Source organism: Pezoporus occidentalis, unplaced genomic scaffold (assembly GCF_034315485.1).
Source record: "Pezoporus occidentalis ecotype Australia unplaced genomic scaffold, CSIRO_AGI_Poc_V1 ctg68, whole genome shotgun sequence".
NCBI classification, from domain to species: Eukaryota; Metazoa; Chordata; class Aves; order Psittaciformes; family Psittacidae; genus Pezoporus; species Pezoporus occidentalis.
In genome coordinates, this window is record NW_026916030.1 from 4,655,772 (window position 1) to 4,678,607 (window position 22,836).

Below are 22,836 nucleotides of genomic sequence, written 5' to 3' on the forward strand. Positions count from 1 at the left end.
TCGCTTGGGTTATCTCCCATGTGAACTGTGGAAGATTAATCCTCATCTAATCTCCTGCTGTGTTGCTATATCTGGCAACGGGGGGGTCTGTAATAATCTTTGTTATGCCAGATCAGTGGGTTCTTTGGCTACAGCTATATGCTGAATTTCATTCCATTAAGTCCCATACAGGTGCATATTTTCTTACAAACTACAAAAATCCAACAAGCATTGATCAACACAGATTGTCGAAAGGAAAGATTTTTAACTCGATGTTCCTTACGATATTCATTAGCAGGATAATGATTTCTATCCATAAAAGTACAAGAGATGAGGATTTGGGATGCTGCTTTATCCCTAGTAAATTACTGAAATGTGCAATAGTTGTGTTGTAAAACTTAACAAACGTACTTTAACACAGAGGAAAAAATCTGTTCCATTAATTAACTTTTCAACAAATATTCTAACCAACTGCTATGGAAAGAGACTGCCTGTAATTAAGATTTCAGCATTTCTTCACAGTGTATAGAGCTTCACTTCCTATGTGCTGTGAGCTTTTATGGATTGATAGCCTGAGCTCAAATGTCCTTGTTGTGAACACCTGCATGAGCAGTACTGTCTTGAAGCCATAAGCCAGAAGAGGCCTGGGGCTGATCCCTGTTGATGTTTTGGTGTCATATTCCGCAAACTAATCCCACAAATAGAACTGACAGAGTCTGATGTGCAGCCCTGTGTGACTGAGCAGTGATTTGACATAATTCCCATCTACTTTGCTGAAGATCAGCTGAAACACTCCATTGTTGGGAAGTGAAAAAGCTGTCTCTGTCTGGAAACTTTGGGCTGTGTACCAGCATGATCTGCATGTTCATTTTCTGGAATAGGCACAGATCCAGAGCAGTGTGTAGCTCTCAGTGAACATTAGTGTTACTGGGGGTTGCAGCTCTATTGTAAAAGAGCAAATTTCGGACTCTTTGATGTATGTTTGCCTTAGAGGTAATGTTTGTGTGAGAACTGTGCCATTAAAAGGTGGCAATTAATTAAAAGTTGTTCCATAGTCCCAACCATTAGAAGATGCCCTTGCAGCATTTAGAGCAGAACACTAATAGTGCACTGTAGGGAATCCCTGTACTTTCAGTAAAAAAGAAAGTTAAGGATGAAGATGTTAATGTGCAATTAAAGACTCAAACACTCATTTAACTGCTTGTTTCTGTGTCAAAAAAAAAGGAACACAAACTACCAGTGGATGGACTAATTAGACAGTGAAGAACAAGCTAGATAAGAGAGGAAATTTGTATGACGTTAATGATATCAAAGCTTTCTCTAATGCTGTGATTTTTATCATATGATTGCTTTAACCCCTTTCTTTTTCAGCTTTACTATTTGGGAAGGGTGATTAGCAGCAGCATTACTGCAGCAGACAATCAATCTGAAAAGAATAAAACTGCAGCTTGCCAAATTAAGAAGCGCATTACAGGAAATGTTCCCATCTGCACTGGTTGTATATTCCCTTGTCAAAGATGACGAGCAGAAAGAGCTGAGCCATAATAAGCTGGGTGGGAGAAGGTCTTTATATTTTGGTGGTGCAGCAAGAATGGCAATAGGAATGTATTGAGAATATATTTATTAACCTTTATGCATTTGAGAGGAAAACTAAACAGCTACACTATGAGGGGGATAAAAGTGCTTTGAAATGTGAAGCCTGTAGTGTTAAGGAGAAGGAAGCTCTATGTATATCACTGTAAAAACAGCTGTGATATCTAAATTGTACCTGCAAATGCAGGCAACTGAAGTCCCCTGTAGTTTCAACAAAAAGGTAATGAACTGCAGATGGGGATTTACCTGGGGATTAATGGGGCCATTCCCTTCCCTGGGGACTGTGGTGGGTGGTGGGGGACTGCCTGTGCTGCCTCGAGTGGCTGCGTTCAGCACCCATCAGGCAACCAAGCTTCTGAGTTTGAGGATGGTGAGTAAATACCCTTTAAAATTAGAAAGGACACAGAGTTTGAGAACTGCTTTGCTCTGCTTTCTTTACTTGATGTTAAAAATAACTGTTATTACTTTTTAATTTCACTTTAGGGCATTCTCTCGTTATTCGTGTGTTTATGATGTACCCTATGGATGGGTTAAACAAAAAAAAAAGCTGATGACTTCATAGAGTTTTCCTCTAAACATAATCATCATTTGTAATGATTTGAACTCTTTTGGTACAATCATTTTGCTAGTCCCATTTTCTCAATTGCCAATGGAAAACATAAATAAAATGCAACCATTGGAAGCTTCACTGGGTGATTTGATTTGCATCCCTTTATAGATACTATTATTTTCATTCCTAATGGTTAGATTTTGCAAGGTACTTCCTCTTTGCTGTATAGGTTTTACTAATAAAGAGTCACAGTGTCTTTATAATTTCAGTTATGTTACTCAGTAGTGCGTATATGATTTTGAAAACAAGTGTTTTAATAGCATAACACACATTTCTAATTGGCCATAGATATATTTGCCTCATTATTAGTTTATTTGCCTGTTTCTTACCTTTGCATGGGTAATACAGGGAGTAAAACGGTCTGAACAAAGGAAGACCTTGTTAACATTGGCAGACCTAGTTTTGATTTTTCTCTTTGACTGCAGGCAGTCTCTTTATTATCTGTGAGTCATGGCTGGGGGAATCCTGTAGTGAATCCTATAGTAAATCCTCTAATTTTAGCAACCAAAATTCCATGCAGCAGTATTTGCATTGAAATGATTTTTTTCTTTTTGTGGTGCTCAGGATTGTTCTTCCAAATTCTAGTTTGGGAAAGAAAGTGTTTGGCACACAGATTGTGGTAGTTAATCACTTATTTAACCTTTGCTGAGCTTACCTGAATGCTGTCCTGGGAATGAAACAAAGATTATATTCCGTGTATGATCATTGTGCTGTGTTGTTGCCTGTAATACTTTGTTTCCATCCTTGATTGTGGAATAGTATTTGGCCTTTTCATTCTGTGCCATGTATGTCTGAAGGCACTTGACAACACAGAGATTCCTGAATAAGTTATTGCAGGGCGAATCACTGTTTTGTCGAGTTGCTCGATGCCTTGGTTTCCCCATGTGAACTATGAACTGTATCATCTGGGAACCACACAGGAGCGCCGAGAGCAACTCGAGTAGTATTTGTACAAAGCTGGGATAAGAGAAGGCATTAACTGTAAGGCAGATGCTTTCATCCAGGGCAGGGTCTGGATTTTTGTCAGTTCTTCAAAACCAGTGAAGTTTTTACAAAATTCAAAGTCCAGGAGTGACCCATTGTGAGGAATGAATGACCGTGTAATTCCTACTTGTGAGACCTAATAGGCAGCTCTAACTATCCACTGTCATCGTTCATCCTGATAAATGAGGGGTGATGTATTATTCTGTCTCCTTTGTGTTCTCACCTTTAGGTGTTCGTTTCAGTGATAGAAGACAAAGTGCAGACACATGAAATAATTACACAGCAAGCTTGGCTGGAGCCTGTCAGTCTGTGTCAAGCTCCTTTAGACTTCTCAAATCTTTAAGTTGTTGAGCTCTCGCTGATTGTTGCATTTAGTGTTTGGTGTTAAAATCAAATGTGCTCTAGAAGTGGCAAAAAATACCCCACTGTTTTGATGTATTTGGACTTGGAATTTAATATCTGTGTCCAAAATAGCATTGTAAACCTGAGCCTCCCCTCAAGCCAAACCCCAGGCTTTTAGACTTCCCTATTTTACATGCAGAACCTTCTTTCATTTTGACTTTTGCATTTTAACAGCTGCTCAGCAGGGATGATGCTTTTGCTCATCACAAATTTGTATGCGCCTTGTAGACAGGTCTTAGAAAAGAGCCTTTTGTGAACGACTGAAAGGCAAATCAAACTTGGATCTAAATTTGGGCCTAATCAGCTACATGGCAGTTTGCAGAATCATAGTCATCTCTAACAGTACTTTACTGTTATAACAAATAATACCTAAGTTTAAGCTTTTATTGCTTTTTAACTTTATTTTATGGTTCAATTTTAAATGTAAATTAAGAAAAGAGGGCATTAGGCTGATGAGCCGAATGTGACTGATTTATATTGTTAGCAAGTAACACATAGATTTGAAAGTTTAGGAAATGAATCCTGCCTGATAATCATGGGTTTGGGTGTTTCAGTTGCCGAAGCACGATGTGTCCGCTGAGCGCGCTGAATAGATTCTGTAGTTGTAATTCCTCCAACTGTGTGTTTATGTGCTTATCCCTCAGGTACCACCACCTCTGCTTAACCCCTGTGTGCTGCAGCTTTTTGTGTTTTCTAGTCAAGTAGACATCAATGGAAAAGTCTGCTGTGGCAGTGGGCGCTCCACAGTCTCAAATCTGAATCCTCTTTGATTTGTAGTTGGAAGGGACCTCAGGAGGTCATCTAGTCCAGCCTCCTGTTCAAAGATGGTCTCTTTTCTCAAGTGGATCAGATTAGTCGTGATGTTGCCTTAAGTGAATCCTGAAAACCTCCAAGGTTGGAAAACTACACTTGTAGTTATCAGTGAAGCAGTTCACCTGCTTCTAGAGGTCTCCTTACTGCTGTTCTTGTTGAAATATCTTGAAAATAACCCCATTCTAGGGAGAGGTTGGGGGGAGAATGCAGATACTTTTGGAGAAGCTAAGTAGTTGTACAGGTTATATATATATATATATATATATATATATATATATATATATAGCTATAGATGCAGGTTATAGTAGCCTGCTTTAAAAAAAAAACACAGTAAGAACCTTATGAGTTAACTAAAAAAGGGCACTGCAAGGAGGAGTGCTTGAGATTTAAAATAACACTTGTATAGTTTTTTTTAATCTAAAATATGGGTTAAAAGCAGTTCATATGTTGATGCATCCATGATCCTTTCTGCTTTGAAAGTTGCTCTGTGCATAGAGTTACTTCTTAAACAGTGATTTTACTATGTAGTAGATGACGAGCAAACATAATTCTATCATAGGTATTTCTGAGGAAGTGAGACGCATTTCTAGCTGTGACAGAGTGATGGTGGCTCTTGTATGCCACTTGGAAAATGAGCTCGTTGGCAGAAGATGCCAGGTAGAGCTATTTTAACATGTGATTATGCTTTTAAAATGAAAATTTCAGTGCAAAGAGAGCAACTTCAACACCGCAGACAGAAAATCGATTTTAATTTTTAATAGTACAGCTAAAATAGTATCTGCTGCTACTAATTTCTTTTGGTTGTTCCACACTTGCTGTCTTCCCTCTGGTTTTTATTAAGTCATCAATGGAGATAGAAATTCTGATATTGAAGCCTAAGTGTTGTAATATTCTTCTGCCTCTCCTGCTGTGTACTCTTGCATCTGTCTGCAATACCATGATTGGTCTGTTTCTATTTGTATGTATTTAAGCCACTTAGTTTTTGTTGTGTCTTAGGCATCATCCTTCAGCAGCAAGCTCTTATGCGAGCAAACCTATTAATTGCTTTGTCAAAGTGTCAGTATATACTGGATCTGAAAGATCTCTGTTTTGCAAATCTGTCGGGTATCTTCTTGAACAGAAACCACAGAATCAGGGAATGATTTTGGTTGGAAGGGACCTTAAAGATCATATAGTTCCAACTCCCCTGTCATGGGCAGGGACACCTTCTATTGGAGCAGGTGCTTGTCACCTCCATACAACCTAAATACATCCTAAAATGCAAGTGTAAACAAACAACATGGAACTGGTTGTTGGATAATCCTTAGTTTTCAGGTAGTTTCAAATATTTCCTTACCTGTTAACTTGTTCTCTCGTTGGTTGTTTCAGAGAACTTCAAGAAAGAGGGTTTCTCCCTCACATGAAGTCTGTTCAAATAGTTGAATCCCTTTGCTTTCAAATCCTAAATAAGTAGCTCATTTCCATCTCCTGAGGGTGTATGATAGAATATATTGAGAGAAGTTCAGCTCTGATTTGAGCGTGGAGCCTCTCCGGATGTGTCAGCATGGATGCGGTGTGGTGTGTGGGAAAGGAAAGGGCTCCTTGACTGCCCTGTGATACTGGAAAATGTATGCACACACATGTATTTAAGCTCATGGTTTAAGGGTTTGGGGATATTTTTGTTTTACAGAGTAAGTAAGCCCTTTGTTTTGTTTGCCCGTATTTTGTGTCTTTTGCTGTTACTGACTTCTCACTGGTTGCATCTTCTGAAGTCTATTCTCAGGATAATGGTGTGGCTTGCACGAAGACAGGCAAAGCAGCGAACCTCTCAGCAGTGCAGCTGAGGATGTAATTACAACTCCATTTGCTTTGTTTTCAGTGAGGCTTTCTCTTTCTGTTTTCCCATCTTCATGCTTCCTTTCCAGAGGTGGTGTGCAATGTTTGTCTTGTGTCTTTTGCCAAAGTTGTACGATACAGTCAACAGCTAATATTTTTGTCTCCTTTTTTAAGAGTGTGTCTGACATTAGATCAGTGCACAATGTGTATTGTTTGTGTTTTGAATCTATGGAAAACGTGGCGATTACAGTTAGGCAAAAAGCGAAGAATAATTCAAGGATTAACCAAAAGTCAAATACAGAAATGTGTGTCAGTGCAGGGAGTAGTGAATGCAAAGTGAGCACGAACGGAGAGCTCCCTTGAAACACCTGCAAATTCACTGATGTTTGGAAATATAACTTCAGGACAATCTTTTGAGGGTGACAGATACCATTTTGTAATATTTTATCTGTTTCTGTAGGGCATCAGCTTCAACTGGTTGGCTCTCAGTAGCTACATGTTAGCTAATTAATCATATGATCTGCTGTCATGTCACTAGGTGAGCCTGTATTCTAGTAGCAGCATGAATTTGAGATAGTGGTTTCCTAATGATCGCAATAGCTGTAATAGCCCTGGCCTGCATGGGGTCTGCAACTTTCCTCTGGTTGCTTTTAGAGAGATCTTTGTTATAAGGATCTCTTAATGAAAGTTCTGTCTGCTAATACAGACAGTTTGCAGCTGATGTGTCAATATAGTGAGTCCCATTCTCTTCTTTTTACAGTGTATTTTAAATGAAAACACCATACTGCAGTGGTACCTTTGTTAATATTCTACACGTGTTCGACATCAAACTATTCTGTAGCTTTAGCTCTGTGAAGCAGAGATTTTGTTCTCTTTTTAATTGGGTATATGTTTATGCTACCATCAAACCTTTTCCTAGGAAAATACTGATATCTGTCTTGTGGAATACTTCAGAAGATTTGCCTAGAGAGTTTTTAATCAAAAAAATTACTGAACCCTCTTCATAAAAACCTTTAAGCTTGGACAGTGTCACTGTGAACAGCCATCTCAAAAGGAAAAATAGGAACAGTAAGTTTAAAATGAAAAAGACCCAAAAGTAACCTTGCCTTAAAAACCACTGTCATTTATCTCCGTATTTAAGTTTTTGTCCATGTATATGGAATGTCTTTAGTCAGTGTAAAAATCTAATTAAATCTTCTTGTGATAGTGATTTGTAGCTGAGCATCTTTGTATCAGAGCATCTTACTGGGCTACTAAACCACTCCCTGCTGAGAGACACTGTCGTGGACAGACAGGCGAGACAAGACGCTTGGCAGCTGATGAGGAAAGGTTGATCAGGCTGGAGTTGTCTTAAGAGTCTGTAAGGAATCTTTCCTTGTCCCTTCTGTAGCAGAACTTTTGAGATGCCGTTTGGCCAAGTCCAGGTTCTCACTTGTGACCGTGTACAGTCTCATCTGGTGGTGGGTTATTTCACCCCCCTCATTCACATTACAGGGAGCAGTCTTCTTTCTGCCTTTGAGAGCTGTGAATGCCTAGAGACTTTTAATTTGTACCTATTTAATATTGGAAATTTTCTGACAATTTGGAATTTCTTTACTTTGAGTAACCAGATTGACATACCTTAAAGGAATTTGACTTTTATAAGTTTTGAGCTCAATACTAATGAAGCAGATGTGCAGAATTGAAGAAATGTATCAAGAAACAAAGCTAGGCAATGTTGTTAATCCTGCTTGCATTTTCCTAAGGAGATCTTCATTCCTTGTTTTTCACTTAGGCAGTTTTCTCTGTTAGTATACTTCCATAAACAGAAATGTATTATTTTTTAATAAGCTGAACGTTTCTCCCTGATAACACCAGACACAGTTGTTCTAAAGGGGTTATTCTGCTTTAGATATATTTGGCATAAAAGCTGGTTAATGTTTTATTTCTAGGGAAGCTCTGCAGGTAATGTAAAGTGATGCAGGTAGAAGAATATACTTACAAACAGAACTGTATTGGCTTATCATGGTACTTCTTTTGGCTTCAGTCCAGGTTTCAGCCTGGTGAAGTACTTGAAGCTCTGCTCTGCCTGTTCTACGCAGTGGAGGACCACAGGCAAAGCAGCCTGCAGCGTTTCAAAGCCCCAGTGAATATTAAGCCTGGGGGATCTCTGCTCAGTCACTCTCTGATCCTCGTGTGCATAGGGGAGCCCGATTACGAGAGTGGGGGAACGGCCAGAAAGGTGCAGTGAATTTCTGCCATTGCTTTGCTGAGGTGTCTGGGTGGTGTTTGGCAAGCCCGAGAGTAGCTGCCATGACAATCCCTTTCCTTTAACCAGCTCTGTTGTTTTAAAGAGAATTTTTTTGGTTATTTTTTCCAGAGAATTTCTTTAAAAGGATTAGCCCTCCTCCCCCTTGTTGGCTTTCAGTTGAATCCACACAGTTAATTTCCATGAGCCCTATTAAAAAATCCCAACCTAAGAAACGGCTTGTCATGTTGGGAGGACGAAGTGATGAAAGTGTATTTTCTAGAAAACAGTATTCCGAAGGGCTTCTCTGAAAGTGTTTGCACTGGGGAGAATCTGGAGTTTATAGATGCCTAATTGTACTTGTTATATGTGGGTTTCATACTGGAGTGTAAAGCTGACCTTGAAGGAGTCTTTTCATAAACCTGTGAGTTTTAAGGGAGGTTTTTCTCTCTCCAGTATCACAGACAGATCAAAACGCTTGGTCAGTGCATAATTCTGAAGAGAATAAAACAGGACTAACTATGAAATGCTCCCAAGAAAACATAAAGTCAGTGATCACAACGGTTGAAATGGGTATTTGGTGAAGCTTGTGTAATAAATTGTGTTGGGCTGTACAAAGGATCATTTATTACAGCATCTTATCTTCTTTTTTTCTTCACCCTTACTTCCCCCTTAATTACAGAACACATTGATTTTAAGTGTCCTTAAAAGCCGGTATCAAGTATCCTAAGTACCTTTAGAACTAGTGCTATTAAGGCTTGTCCATTTTTACCATGGTTTGTAATTGTAATAGAGCACTAGGTCTTGAAGTGGATGCTCTTTTTGAGTGGCTGCTTGAAATCTATTGATGAGGCCTAAAATTTGAGTCTTTGCTTCCTAGTTCTGTGTATTCCAACATCTTGTTCTAGAAGAATAACATAATTCTAAAGGAAGAAATTGGAAATGTAACAATACGTTACTGTGAGGACTTGAATGAAATGATGGAGGCCATATTTTACATGCCGTCGTGGCTTTGATGGTTCTTTTTGGTTGTGCTTTTTCCCTTGCCGAATTTGCTCCTGCAGGCACTTGTTTTGTTGTCCAAGTATGTTAGATGTTAGCATGCTTACAAGAAATCCACTTGCAAAACACAACAAGTGTCCGGTGCAGATTCTAAGGTAATAGCACTGGTTTAGCTCATATCTACAGCACTGAAACCATTTTGCATAAGAGCTGAGTACCTTCATCCCGGTAGCCTCTAACAGGACATGAATCATTAGATGTAAAAGTCAGTAACTGAGCAACACACCACACCCTACATACATTAAATAATAAAGGCTGAAGCTCTCACGTGCATGCTGGTGCCTGCATTATAGAATCATAGAATGGTTTGGCTTGGAAGGGATCTTTAAAGGTCATCTAGTCTGACTCCTTGCAGTAAGTGTGGATATGGCAGAGACAATAAGCTCAATGGTTTTAGCTGAAGTTAATCCAAATGTATGGTGAGGATGAGAAATCCCAGCAAGACAGGTTTTCAGAGTACTGAGGCATTGCAAATTTAAAGAATGTTTTAAACCAACATGATACTGCCTGCAAAGCATCAGAGCATGATTTAAGTAGGGGACACGTTTTTAAAAGCAGAAAATGCCAAGGCTTTGGTAACTTAACAGGTACAAACAAAGCCTGTCTCATGAAGTGCTCTGCTCACCTGTTTTGATAATAGCCTGTCTCCAGAGGGTTATATCCTTAATTCTTCCTTCCTCCAATCCTCTGGAATTTGCATTGCCTTTACTAATTTCTGGGACTTAATGTGCCTAATATAATGATCACTAAGATCTCTTCCTTCCAGCAGTGCTTGTCATATGGTCATGTATAGTGTATGAAGAGGTCTAACTGTGCACGACATCCTGTGTTTCCTATTCATCAGTCTCTCCATCCAAAGGTAAAATCTTGCTGCTTTTCATAGGTATAGAACACATAATGGGTATCATGCTTCACCTGTTTCCTTTCATAAAAGGAGGTAAGTACTGTAATTTCTGCTCTGTTGAGGGAGAAATAAAGCACAAAGAAAGTGAGAAGACTTTGCTATTGATGTAATTCTTCAATAGCAGAGCTGAAAATAACATGTTATAAAATACTGAATTCTAGCTTTAGAAGGCTGAATTCAAGGATGACAGCGTGGAGTAATGTGCAGTATCGGGATCCCATCAGGCAGGCAGTGTATACAATGGGACCTTCCCATTTTCAGGGAGCCTGGTTTCCTTTGTTCGGGACCTGGCTGGGCAGGTGGGCTGAAAACCAGCCCAGCCCATTGTCTTTTTGAGAAGCAGGACTGAACTTGGTGCATTATTTTGAGACCTTTGTCAAAGCACCGTCTGGTGTTTACTGAACATCAGCACAATCAGCATGTCACAGTTTAATCCCCTCTCCCTCGCTGCACGATTGACTAGTGAGTGCAGGAGAGGTGGATTCACCTTATAGTGCAGAGCCAAGCAACCTCAGATGAACTCTGCTGAACTGTAGGTGGTGGGTAGGGTGAGAATTGTCCATCTCGAAACCCCCGGGGGGAGAACTGTCATAGTTTGTGCAGTCGTTTAACTTTTTTTGTTGTGTTTTAAAAGGCTGTCTGGAGCTCTTGGCTTGAGTTTCTCCTGAGGACTTTTGGCACATCTTTGCTCTATGGAAAACACGTATGTGCATGTGCAAATTTAGGCTAACAGGTGGGGCAAAAATTGCTTGACAAGTTAGGAGTAATTCAAGAACCATCTTTGTAGCTGAACACTGATGTAATAATTCCGATTCTCATCCAGGTCCCTGAAAATTACTGTTGTTAGCATTTGTCGTAGGGCTGTGGAGCAACATGTAGTTCCATGAAGAAGTGGAAATATAAGCAATGCATATGGGCTGTGAAGTATTGCTTCTGAAATTCTATTACTACTGATGGTGCATAGTATGGGGGGGCTGTTTTTCCTCTCGAGGTATGTATAAGGGAGTTAATGTTTTCCATAAAGCACAGACTGGTAACAGGCTCAGACAGGATTCTAGTGATGACTGTAAAGTAGATGCCGGGTTGTTTTGTTAACCAGCTTTCACACATTCTAATATCCATATTCCTCTCTTGATTACTGCTGTGAATTAAAGGCATTTTGAAGAGTGTTCCAATAAATACAAAGAAAGCAATTTCAACAATATAATAAAATATCAGTGGGGGTTTGACTGCAAGGGCTCTATTTGTAACTTAAAGTTTTCCTTATTAAAGTTACACTTTTTAAGGCGATGCACTAGAATTCAGTATTGCGAACAGATGTCTTTTGCTCTTACAAAACCAAATGACATATTGACAACGTGTGTGTTCAGAGTGCATGAAAGAGGTGTTCATATTTAATGTAAGTGTGCAGATGTCTACAGGCTGGTGCAGGGGCAGGTTTGCATTTCATAAGCGTTCAGCATGAGAACCTGCGTTGCATTTGTAGCATCGCTGTCAGCTTGTACCTTGAGGACATCCCTTGCAGGTTTACATAGTGTAATTTATCAGTGGAGTCACAGTAGCACTGAAGAATTCAGAATTGTGTTTGTTGTATAAACAACACTATAAGTAGCACATTTTACCATAAACCAATATTTTATTGTTGTAATAGAATGACCCCAGTGTACAGTATTCATAGCCCCATGATGCATGGTCCCAGCAGGAATTGTGCTGGCACACAGTGTGTGCAGCCACAGAGGGAGCTGAATCATGAAACCAGTTTAGATTTTATCTAATACATTTTTCTTCTTTTTCATTTTCTTTTAAAGCCAGCTCAATTGTGTGATCCAGCTCTTCCAGCACAGCACAGTTGAGGGGGCTATGTGCTGCAGCATGCGGGAGGGGATGTGTCAATGCCTTATGTCACTATTGGTGCTGAAGACTGAAAATTGTTGAATCACAGCCTCGGGTTTCTAAATGTCTTTGTAGATCCAACCCTTAAACACTCTGTCTTGCCTTCTAGAGAACTGTCCAAACGACTTCACATGCATCCTGAAGTGCTATACCAGGTTTGGCCTTTTGGGAGTGAGAAGTGCAGATGGTGAAGTGTTTGGTACAGCTACATGTGCATATGCTTTTGAGGCAGACCACCCTGTGTTTATATGTAAACATTTCTAGACTATTTAGGCACATAACTTAATCTTTTACATCCACTCAATAATGAAACGTAATTCCTCTATGACCGAAATAACATCCATAGCAAAGTTGAGAACAAGCTGACTTGCAAGAATGAATGGAAATCTGCCTTCTTTCAGGTTCGGAGCTGAATCTTTCAGCACTTTCAGCTATGTGTTGTGTCACTGCTCCCCTGCAGGGCAGAGTGGGGTTAGGCATGCATCTCAGCAGATTTGTTCCTTAGGACCTTTGTCCAAGGTCTCTAAGCACATTTGTACCCTACAAGCCACACATTCTGTCTTGCTTCTTTCCATGCCTGTGGATTCATATTACTAAGGCACAGTGCTGAAACTCCCTAATGCTGATCATATGTTGTAGCCATAAAACTGAAGAATTATGCATAGCTGGAGAGACTTGGGTTTGCCCCTTCTGCCCTCAGCTTACGTCCTTGTCGTTCAATATCAATTATTTGAAAGAAATAACATTTTTCCTTTATAATTTGAGAGTCACAACACTGCAGGAGTAGCAGAGACCAAGTTAAGGTGCAGATGAGAAGGGAAGAGAAGAAAATAAGCCAGAAAGAGACTGTATGGAGTCTTCCATTAACAGAAACTTGGAAATTAGGTGAGGAGAGGAAGTCACTGAAGCAGATTGTTCAGAAGGAACAAGACAACAGCATTAACAGCGGTAAGAGAAGACAGCCTGGCAAGGAAGCTTAGTGCTGGAGGAGAATTTGGTCAAAACAAGCAAGTGATTTTAGTACTGGAGCGGGGAAACGTGAGCAATTCTATAGAGGTTCTGCAGAAGGAAAGAGCAAGAGCCTGAATTAACACAAAAAAAACCAAAACCAACAAAACCTGTGGAATTTGGGGAAAGAGGCAGAACCTTGCAGGATTGCTGTACAGATGTCACAGATTGTGCCAGCTGTCTAATTTAGTCTTGAGACTTGAAGTAGCTTTCTCAGCGTGAGAGTTGTTGAATTTCTTTTCACACTCTTCACTGCCTATCCAAGCAGGAAGTGTCATCTCACAAAAGCTGGCAGAGGTCACTGTTTTAATAACTATTGTTAATTGATGCTTCTGAAAAGCCTTCTATCAGGTTGAATTTGCTGCCTGCAGAGACTTGCTCAGCAGGTAGTGGAATCAAATTAAAACTTTAATTCATTGATGAATAAATCACAAGAGAACTGTGACTGCCTCGTATGTTTTAAAATATAATATTTCTCTAATCAGCTTGCCTGAAAACTGTTTAGTCTTTTCATAAAACCCGTAATATTTAAAATCCTGTCATTACTAAAAGCTTTAAGTTATACATTGAGTCTGGTTCTGCAAAAAATAGCTGTTCATAGGTCTTGGTAGAGTGCAGGCAAGCTCTTTGCACTGATCAGTCATTAGCAAACGCTACATATGCTGCAGGAGTCTGCAGGGCCCATGTGGCTGAAATAATCAGATTTGAAGAGAAATTATTAGTTGTGTTGAAAATAGTAACTGAAAGCCAAACAAAAATATTTCTGGAGCAAGTAAATACTGTGCTAGTGAGAGAACATGTGGAGAGTTTGCCCTCTTGCTGTCCAGGGTATCATGAATCCAGACTGATCAAAGTTACGGAGTTGCTATTCATCTTATATGTGGTATTTGCCATTGGGTACCTAGGGAAGATTATACTCCCTTATATGTGTATTTTTTTTCTGTCTCTCTTTTTCTCTCTCTCCCCAGAATCATTTAGCAACATTTTCTTTATTCCAAAAGACCTCCTCAGAAAATTAGCATTAACACCTATATTTCTAATCTTTAAATTGTTGTATTGAGTGGAAAAAATGAACAGCATGCAAGTTAAATGCTGTGTGGGATCAATGCTATTAAAATCTTGTCTAAGCTGTTAAACATCACACTAACGTTGGCTTGCTGGATCTAATCCAGTAAAAATAAATAAATAAAAAAGAGAGGTCACATTAGAGAACTAAGCCATCTGTCCAGTGTGGAATTGAAAGGCATTCATAATGAATTACTTTTCTATATTACTATCTTTTGGGGGAGGGACTTAATGTGAATCAAAGAGATGGTACGAGACTGTTTATCTACAAAGATGGTTCCTGAATTATTTCTGCTTTGTCAACGTGATGTGTCAGTAAGGCAGTTCTTGTTTAATATTTTGCCTAACTAATTATCCCTTAAAAGGCTTCAAAACTGTCTTTGGTCTGTCTCAGGCATTGTTCCTCTAATACGGACTAAAGGATTTATATATACACTCATTGGCAAAACATCAGAGAGATGCTTCAAGGAGTATCTGTTGCTTTAGTCTGGTGTTGATTTTTCTGCATGTTGAAAACAAGACTTCATTTGAGGTGTAATATTTTGAATTAGTTTCAGTTTTTGTTAATGTTCGTGAAGTAAATTGCCAAAGTCAAAACACAGCAGTATCAATAGAGCATGTCTGTAGAAATAACATTCTACTACATTAAAATGGAAATAACCATTCAGAGTGTTGGCAGCTTTGGAGAGCATGTGAAGTTATGTGAAGCTTTTTTGACTAGAATGGGACTAACTTAGGGTGTTGCACTTACAGGGTGTTAATACATTGTCTTTGGAGGCCTAGAAGAGTAATTAGGATGAAATTCTGTCTAAACAGAGTTTAATTACTGTGCATAACTGGATATGGAGGTTACTGTGTATGATCTTTTGCAGTCATTTGTGGTCTGTTTTCAGACATTTTTGAACATCCTTTGCATGGTAGAAAAACTGTGGGGAGGGAGTTTGTCTAGACTCTGTTCAGCCCCTCGGTGGTGGAGCGAAGCCCCTTCTAGAATAAGGAAAGCTACTACCAAATAACTTCAGCTTGTATTTAATTCTGAGAATTCCATGATTTTTTTTCTTCCTTAAGATTAAGCTATGCCAAATGCTTGAGCAGATCTATTTCCATTTGCTTTTCCCTGCTTTGCGTTATTTCTTCTGGGTTTGTAAATGCTTGTTCCAACCAGCATCTTTTGTAAGTAGGAGAAAACTGGGATGTGGTAAGTATGTTAAAAGTTAGAAGTGCTCATTGGCAGAGTAAAATTAGACTTTTCAATCCTTAAGTGCTACGCTTCTCCCTGGCTACGTAAGAAGTTCTGTAACATAAATAGCTCAAAAATACCGTAACTCCTAAAACTGGACGGAGATGTGTAAATTGTGATTCTTCTTATTTTGGCATTAATGTGTTTTAGTTCCACAAAGTGAATTCCAGACAGCAGCTTTTTTTCTGACCTTCTTTCCAGACAGCCTCAGGAGTGCACTTTATCTTGTCTTTATCATATGTTCTCTGAGTCGTCACCAGTTACACTTTTGCATTACTTTGCTGCATCTGATTTATCATATCCATCCCTTTGCAAGATGTTTTACCAGATGTCCTCTCTGAAGGGCATATCTATAGAAGAATTTTGCCTTAGATGAGGTTGTTTGTCATTTTATATTTGAGGCCGCCATATAGACAGGCTAATTCAGTAATTATACATGCATCTTTGAAGAATCCTTCTGCTCTGATGAGTCCTCAGGAAACCCTGATGTCTTCTTGAAAAAAGGCAGAGGGCCAAATGATCATACATACATCAATGCTCTTTTATCATACTGGTCTTCGGATTTTCTCTGACATCCTCCTGACTGAGAAGAGAGGGAGCAAGTTATGTGTGTGGATGGGCCTGATGGAGTTGCTGAGCCTTGCCAAAGTGTATTTTCTGAAGTGTGTGATTTAATGTTCTTTTTTTTGTCAGCTGACCTCTGAAGAGTGCTACAAAATTAACAGGCTTCTAAGCCCGAAGTATCCCAGTAACTGGTTAACTTCTTTCAAAAGCTGGTTAATACAAGTTGGGGAAGGTTTCTGTTTTGCTGTGTATTGCATAAAGGGAAGACTCTTCACTAGCGCTCTGTGTGTTCTCTGTTCTGCCTTATACTGTCAGGTATAAGGTGGCAGTTGGGATTGAGTCAGGTTTTAAGGCATGAGGTCAAGGCTTAAAAAGTAATTGTGTCCAAGAAAGAGTTGAAGAATTGATTCCCTCCAGCCAGCTGGATCACATTTTCAAAGGATAAATGCATGTGTCTGCTTGGGTTTTTCAGGAGGACCTGAACAGATTAAATGCACAAGTCCAACTACTGTTTGTATGATTTTAAATGAGTTGAATTTTCCTTCCGTAGCGCACATAGTGTCAGTGTCTTGTTTTATGCAGCTTTGTGTTTTGTTCTAGCTTCTTATTGCCCAGAGCTTGGAAAACTAGGAAAGTAGTGCATCCTAGTGTGCAAGGCTATCAGATCTGTTCCTAGCCATGTGCTCATCAAGCAATCCAGAATCTCTCCTTTCCTGTTTCACAATTGGTCATCTCTATTCACACATAAGTAATAGCTATTTTCAGAGCCTGTATAAACCCTCAAAAGAATGGGATTTGGTGATGTTTAAAATTAGTTAGGTACATAGTGTCAGTGCGTAACTTACTCACCCTGAAGCAGTGTCTTAGGTGTCTTCTCTTTCACCCTCCTAAGGAAGTTCTTGGCTTGTGGATGTTTGACTTTGCTTATCAGGAAGCTGTTAATGAGTGTTTGAGTGAATGGGAAACTTTTCAACACAACGAGAAGTGTGGATTAAGATTTTTATGCAGAGTTGTCATAAGTAATTCCATTCTTTTGTTACTTTTCAAAGCGGGATGACTTCACCAGCCATTGAAGTGTAGCTTTCTTGATTTTATTTTATTTGTTCTCATTTTTAATCCCTTGCAAAAATAGCAACTGGAGCATAGCGACTCATTATTTTTTGAGGGGGAGAGGTTTAGCAACTTAACATTAGAACTTCACTTTGAAGAGCAAGAATTCAGCATTTTTTGCCTTATTTAAGTAGGCCAAAAGGAAGTATTTAGGTTTTCAGTTTTAGTGTTAAATCTAACCAGGACAACTGTTTTTTTCCAAAATCTTTTTCTTCCGGAGCACGTCTGTGGACCGACATGAAAACAGTTTTATCAATAAATGCATTCACGGATCTGACCAACTTGCAGAGTTTGTAGATGTGTATGGTAACAAGGCTTCTCTCTTCTTCTCTGTACTTCAGGAGACCCAACAGGGGTACCAGGGGACAGATTAGTGAGCAGATGATATAGACTGCTAAAACAAGTACTGTGTGTTTTAATGAGTCCAGAAGAATGGCTGAAGGATGGCAAGCATGCCCATGGAATGGGGCTATGTGTTCTGTAAAGAAAGGTCTGTGAAGTTTTCAATGTTAGTGGATGTCAGCTCTTAATAAGGTACCAGGGAACCAAGACAACCCTACACTGCCTTGCTTTGGCCTGCATAAGCAGAGGGATTATACCCAGAAGAAAGGGTATTATTTTACTTCTGTGTTTGATCACTCCAGAGAAACTTCTGGAATGTAGAAGCCAATTTTAGAGTCGCCGTGCATGAAATATATTGCAAAGATTCATGAAAAAACCTCCAAACAAACTGGAAATAGTGTGAAGACTTTGATAAAACCTCTATCTCTTTAATTTCTCAAAGAAAGAGTGAGGAGGTGACATTCTATGAATGCCTACACTGGAAGAGTAATTCTGATAGCATATCCTTTTACCCCCTGAGGGAAGAGTATAGAAAAATTATGGCAAAAATTAGAAGTGTGTAAGTTCTTAAGAGCAGAGTAGTTAATTTTCACAACACTTTACACAGGGCTTTGGTTTGCTTCCTCTTATCAATAACTTTTAAATTATACTTGCATGCATTTTTGAGGAATATGTGGGTATGAAAGAGAATCTAATTCAGAAAGTCCTGTGGATGTTGCTGAAAAGGAGTGATAGTAAGGAGCATGTGTGTTAATTCTGTTGTTTTGGATTATTTGGTAGATACGTTGATGATGTGATCAATCGGATTGATAGGATGTTTCCCGAAATGTCTATCCAGCTATCCCGGCCAAATGGAACCTCTGCAATGCTTCTGGTAAGTTGGGTCATTAATGCCTTGAGATGGATTTCTTGACACATTGAATTACTGTTCCTAAAATGCACGTTATTACAGCCAAATCTTTTCAGAAACATACTGTTCTTCATTCACCACAACCACATAGGATCTTTCTTGCTCTTAGGCAGGTGGGTGATAGAACAAATTTCACCTTTAAATGAAAGGTCTGTTAGTTTTCACTTTTAAATCTATTTGTAGAAATACGAGCGCAAGCTCAACTCTTCCCTGTGTTCGTCTTGGCAATGAGTGAGTCTTAATCATGATAATTAAGAAGGAAAAGTGTGGTTGGCGGAAGAAAAGAAGGAGGAAACCAAAATGATTTAAATTTGTTCAAATTGGTCTTGGGTCAGTGGATCTCTGTTAGATGATGAAGTCAAGAGTTTGCCTTTGAAGTAAATGAGCGATACAGGCTGGATTAGAGATAAACAAGTCCAATATATTTGACTTATTTCTGCCTGACCAAGCAAGATTTCATTCCAGAAGAACCTATTGTTTACACCAGTTTTCACAAGCAGCTGTTGTGCTTATAGCAAGAGAAGTCTTTAAGAACAGCAATGTGGAGGTGGAGTCTGCAGCATGGCAGTTGGATGCCGGCTTTCCTCTAACAGGGCGAAAGGCAGAAGTCACAGCTTTTGCCAAATCTTTAATAAAACTAGAAAATACATTATATACACAGGTGAAGAACTGAGACCAGACCAGTCTTTTCCACCTCAGGTTTCTCATGGTACTTCCTCTTATTTTTTCCTTTCTCTCAAAGGCTATTACAAAAACGTTGAGTGTAGCATACATGTGAGTATATTTCTTGCTTCTAAGCAAATAGTAAAACAAATCTGAAAATCAGGTGTTTTGTCGAAACAAAATTGTTGCCTCAATATAAGTCATCAGTAGAATCACTCCTTAGATTTTATACTGGCTTTAGAGTTTGTTGACTTTAAAATCCTATCATGGTTACAACTTTGCCTGTATTTTTCAAAGGTTCTGTTAATTTCTCTATTGTAAGTATAGCTGTGATTACAGTTCTAGTTAATCAACTGTCTGACATCCCATTATTAACTTTGAATAGCCCCAAATTTGCAAGAGATTAACCCAGTCAGAGGTTAAAATAAACAGCTGGCATTAAAAATTTAATCTGCAATTGGTGAGTTTTCCAAGTGGAACAATATATTCTAGAAAAGAATTGAAATCATCAGTGCAGTCTTAAGAAGCTGTAAGTCTTGGAAGCTTATGCGTTTCCTCTTAAGCTGATTTTGTATTTAACTATTTTGCCATAGAAGAATACCTAGTTTTACTTCTTTACCTTGAAACCCTTCCCATTCTCTTAGAGCAGCTCCTCTTTGCATATATTAAGTACCTTCCACTTGTTGAGGGCAAAAAACAGATGTTTTTCAAGGTTCAGGCCCCATTAGGAAATAAGGTCAGTTATCTTGGATGTTAACTGATAAGTACAGTTACCACCCTTCCACCCTATCTTATTAAAAGAAGCCCTTTTTTACAAGCAGTAGTAATGTAGTGAATTCCATGTTGCAGTTGTTCTCTAAATCAAGGACATTATGTTGCTACAAGCTAGCAGGCCCACATTGAACCAGTGGTATGCATATTTTCCTTGGATCAGAGATCAAAAAGATTGTTTTTAAAGTATTTTTGTATGTGATTGTGTGATGGGTTTATCATTTTTTCTTTTAGGCAGGTTTTCCCTCTTTCCCATCTGTCTCAGTTGATGTTGCCAGTATGGCACTTTCCATCTGGCCCTGACTGCTACAAAAGCTTTTGCTGTTTTCAGCCACAAATCATTCAGTGAAAGGTGCTGCAGGATGGGCAGTGTGAAGAGCACCTCCCCCAGAAGGGAGTTTTCTTAAGTACTTGTGATTTCTCACTCTGAACTTATCCCAAGTTAGATCTGGAGTTGCTCCCTTGCAGCAGCCTGGTTTATCACAATACCAAAGAATTCAGATAATGCTTATTTCCTTTAAAAGTATTTCAAACTGTGCTGTTTGCTCAGAGTTAATTAACTCACTGTATAATCTCAACCATTTGCATCCTTGGACTGTTCATGTCATACCTGCTGTTACTTACGAAGGTCTTTGACACAGAGGTCTTGTTGTTACATTAATACATCTTTAAACACAATCATTCCATTTACCAGAGAAAAAGAGCCTTCATCTTCAAAGGCACTGGTAAGCACTTATACATATTTTAAGAATGTACAAATGGAAGGAGATGGGGAAGGAGAGGAAAGGAGCGCTGGTGAGCTTCTTTGAACCTTCAGAATAGCTGGAGACCTTGCCAAAGAAATAATCTTTAGGAAGAAGACCTAATAAAGAATGTTTCATCCCTGGAGCCTACAACTTCCTGTGCACATGGAAATCAATTTATGTCCTTAGCTGTAGAGGTGAGTCTTTCACAGTCTAACATTCATCCAGTGTTTCAAGAGGAATAATTAGCAGCTATGTCAAACACTTCTGGCAAGTAACCTTTGTGTTAAGCTGGGTTCTCCCTAACCAGGGTGCAGCTTTCACGTAAACAAAAAGGAAAATAAACTGTTCCTGAGAGTGTGAATGCTGTCTTGAAAGGCTCCTACCTCCTGGTCCTCTGAGGTTCCTGCTTTCTCCAGACAATAAGGAGTTTTTTCATGCTTTAGATTTATGCATAGCAATTGTACCTCATTAGTCTAGATTTATGCTACACAGACCAAACACATAAATAATTGAAACCTTTCCGAGCTGTGTGAAATCCTCAGCTGATTTTAAAAGCAGTTTATCATGGCATTTCAAGGTGCTGTTTAATCCCAATCTTCACTAGTGATTTTTCAATTAGTCTTTTAATCGTACTATGCATAAAAGAAGACTTAAACATAGAATTATATCTGCTTTAATAATCGTGTTATGCAAAATTAATTTCCAGCAGCAGCAGGGGGAACTGCAGACTCCTTAAGGTTTCTGTGAGATTGTGTTGGTCAAATGACAGGAATTGTAAATAGATAAACCTCATCTTGTATGTTAAGAAAACATAATCTGATTTTTTAATTAATGAAAAATGCCCAAATTTTTACATTTTCAAAATGATTAGTTGCATACTTTATTTTTCTAATACCATCATTTGATGCTGTGATCATTATATGATTGCTTCACACATCTTGCTTCTCTTATCAAAATTCACAGTAGTTCTGTATATGTGAAACAATAGCTGTGTACAATTAGTTCATTAATATCACAAATTATTTAGAGAACAGTAGCAATTAGCCTTACTTTTCCAGTTGATAAATATGACTTCCTCAGGGTCATGCACCTACTTAGTCCTGGTATAGAAACTTACTTTCTTGTCTTCGTCTGGGACCTACCTACCTTGTCTTTAAAGCCATCTGTATCCCCAGTGTTTGTAAAACTATAGCAAAGCACTGCTACAGCAAGTTACAAAAACTGGGTAAATGTTTTTAGAGATGAATGAATAATAATCTGTAATTTGAGCTGTTTCTAAAGCATAATGACATATATAACTAGCTGCCAATTTGAAAAATTGAATTGTTTCTGCCAAACCAAAGCTCATGGCAGAAAGAATTTCTTTTCATGTTATCTATAACTTCTTGATGGTAAACTAATTTTATAAATGTATAAACTGTATAAATGGGTCTCTCATATAAAAGTTTGAAATATGTTTTTATACAGTTTTATTCATTCTCCATAAAATCAGGCACATTTGCATTTGAACTTTCAAATCTTGTTCCAAGCGTTTTAAACAGTCTGATTGTATGGAAGTGGGCTGTATTAATTGCAAATAGGCTAGACATCTGTTCACTAAAACTGAATAATTTCTTGTCTCGTTTTTGTTTGTCAGTGTTTTGCATAGAATTGCTGTTATTTTTTGTTGTAAAAATGGATTCTGAAATGTATTATTTATCCATTCAGAATGGCCACCAAACTGATTTGTGTTCAAGAGCCCCTGATGTTGAAGAACTGGGAGGAGAGGGAGAAACCTATGAAGTGATTTGAAACTGCTTTTGATGTTGTACTTGATTGGAAACAATTTAATTTGTTATTTTGAAAATAACCTCTTTTTCCCAAATGCTTAGCAGTGTAGGCATTCCTCCTCACCAGTCTGGTGGTTCATTGGGAATCTGGTGCTGGGTACAGGTAGGCAGGTTCATGATGGGGATGTAGATCTGTTGATCACCTTTGGTGGCTTAGGCACCTGATTTTAGGCACATGGGGTGAAAGTTCATTTAGGGATTTACTCTCTTGGAGACACTTCCTAGGTTATGGTGTTCAGTGGAACTACTGGGATGTTTCAGGATCTCTTGTGTGTGTGCTGGATGAGGAGGAATCACTTCTGAACT

The 22,836-nt window shown here is 38.8% G+C and overlaps 1 protein-coding gene across 3 annotated transcripts in view; it reads left to right on the forward strand.

The window, feature by feature from the left end:
* MED27 (mediator complex subunit 27) overlaps window positions 1-22,836 on the forward strand; it is an 84,403-nt gene that overhangs the window by 39,337 nt on the left and 22,230 nt on the right. For 2 of the 3 annotated variants that reach the window (XM_062641446.1, XM_062641445.1), the window contains exon 4: window positions 18,392-18,485. The exons of the other annotated variant lie outside the window; for it this stretch is intronic. In XM_062641446.1, coding sequence (XP_062497430.1) covers window positions 18,392-18,485 — 94 coding nt within the window. The remainder of the gene's footprint in view (window positions 1-18,391; window positions 18,486-22,836) is intronic. 3 annotated transcript variants of the gene reach the window in all.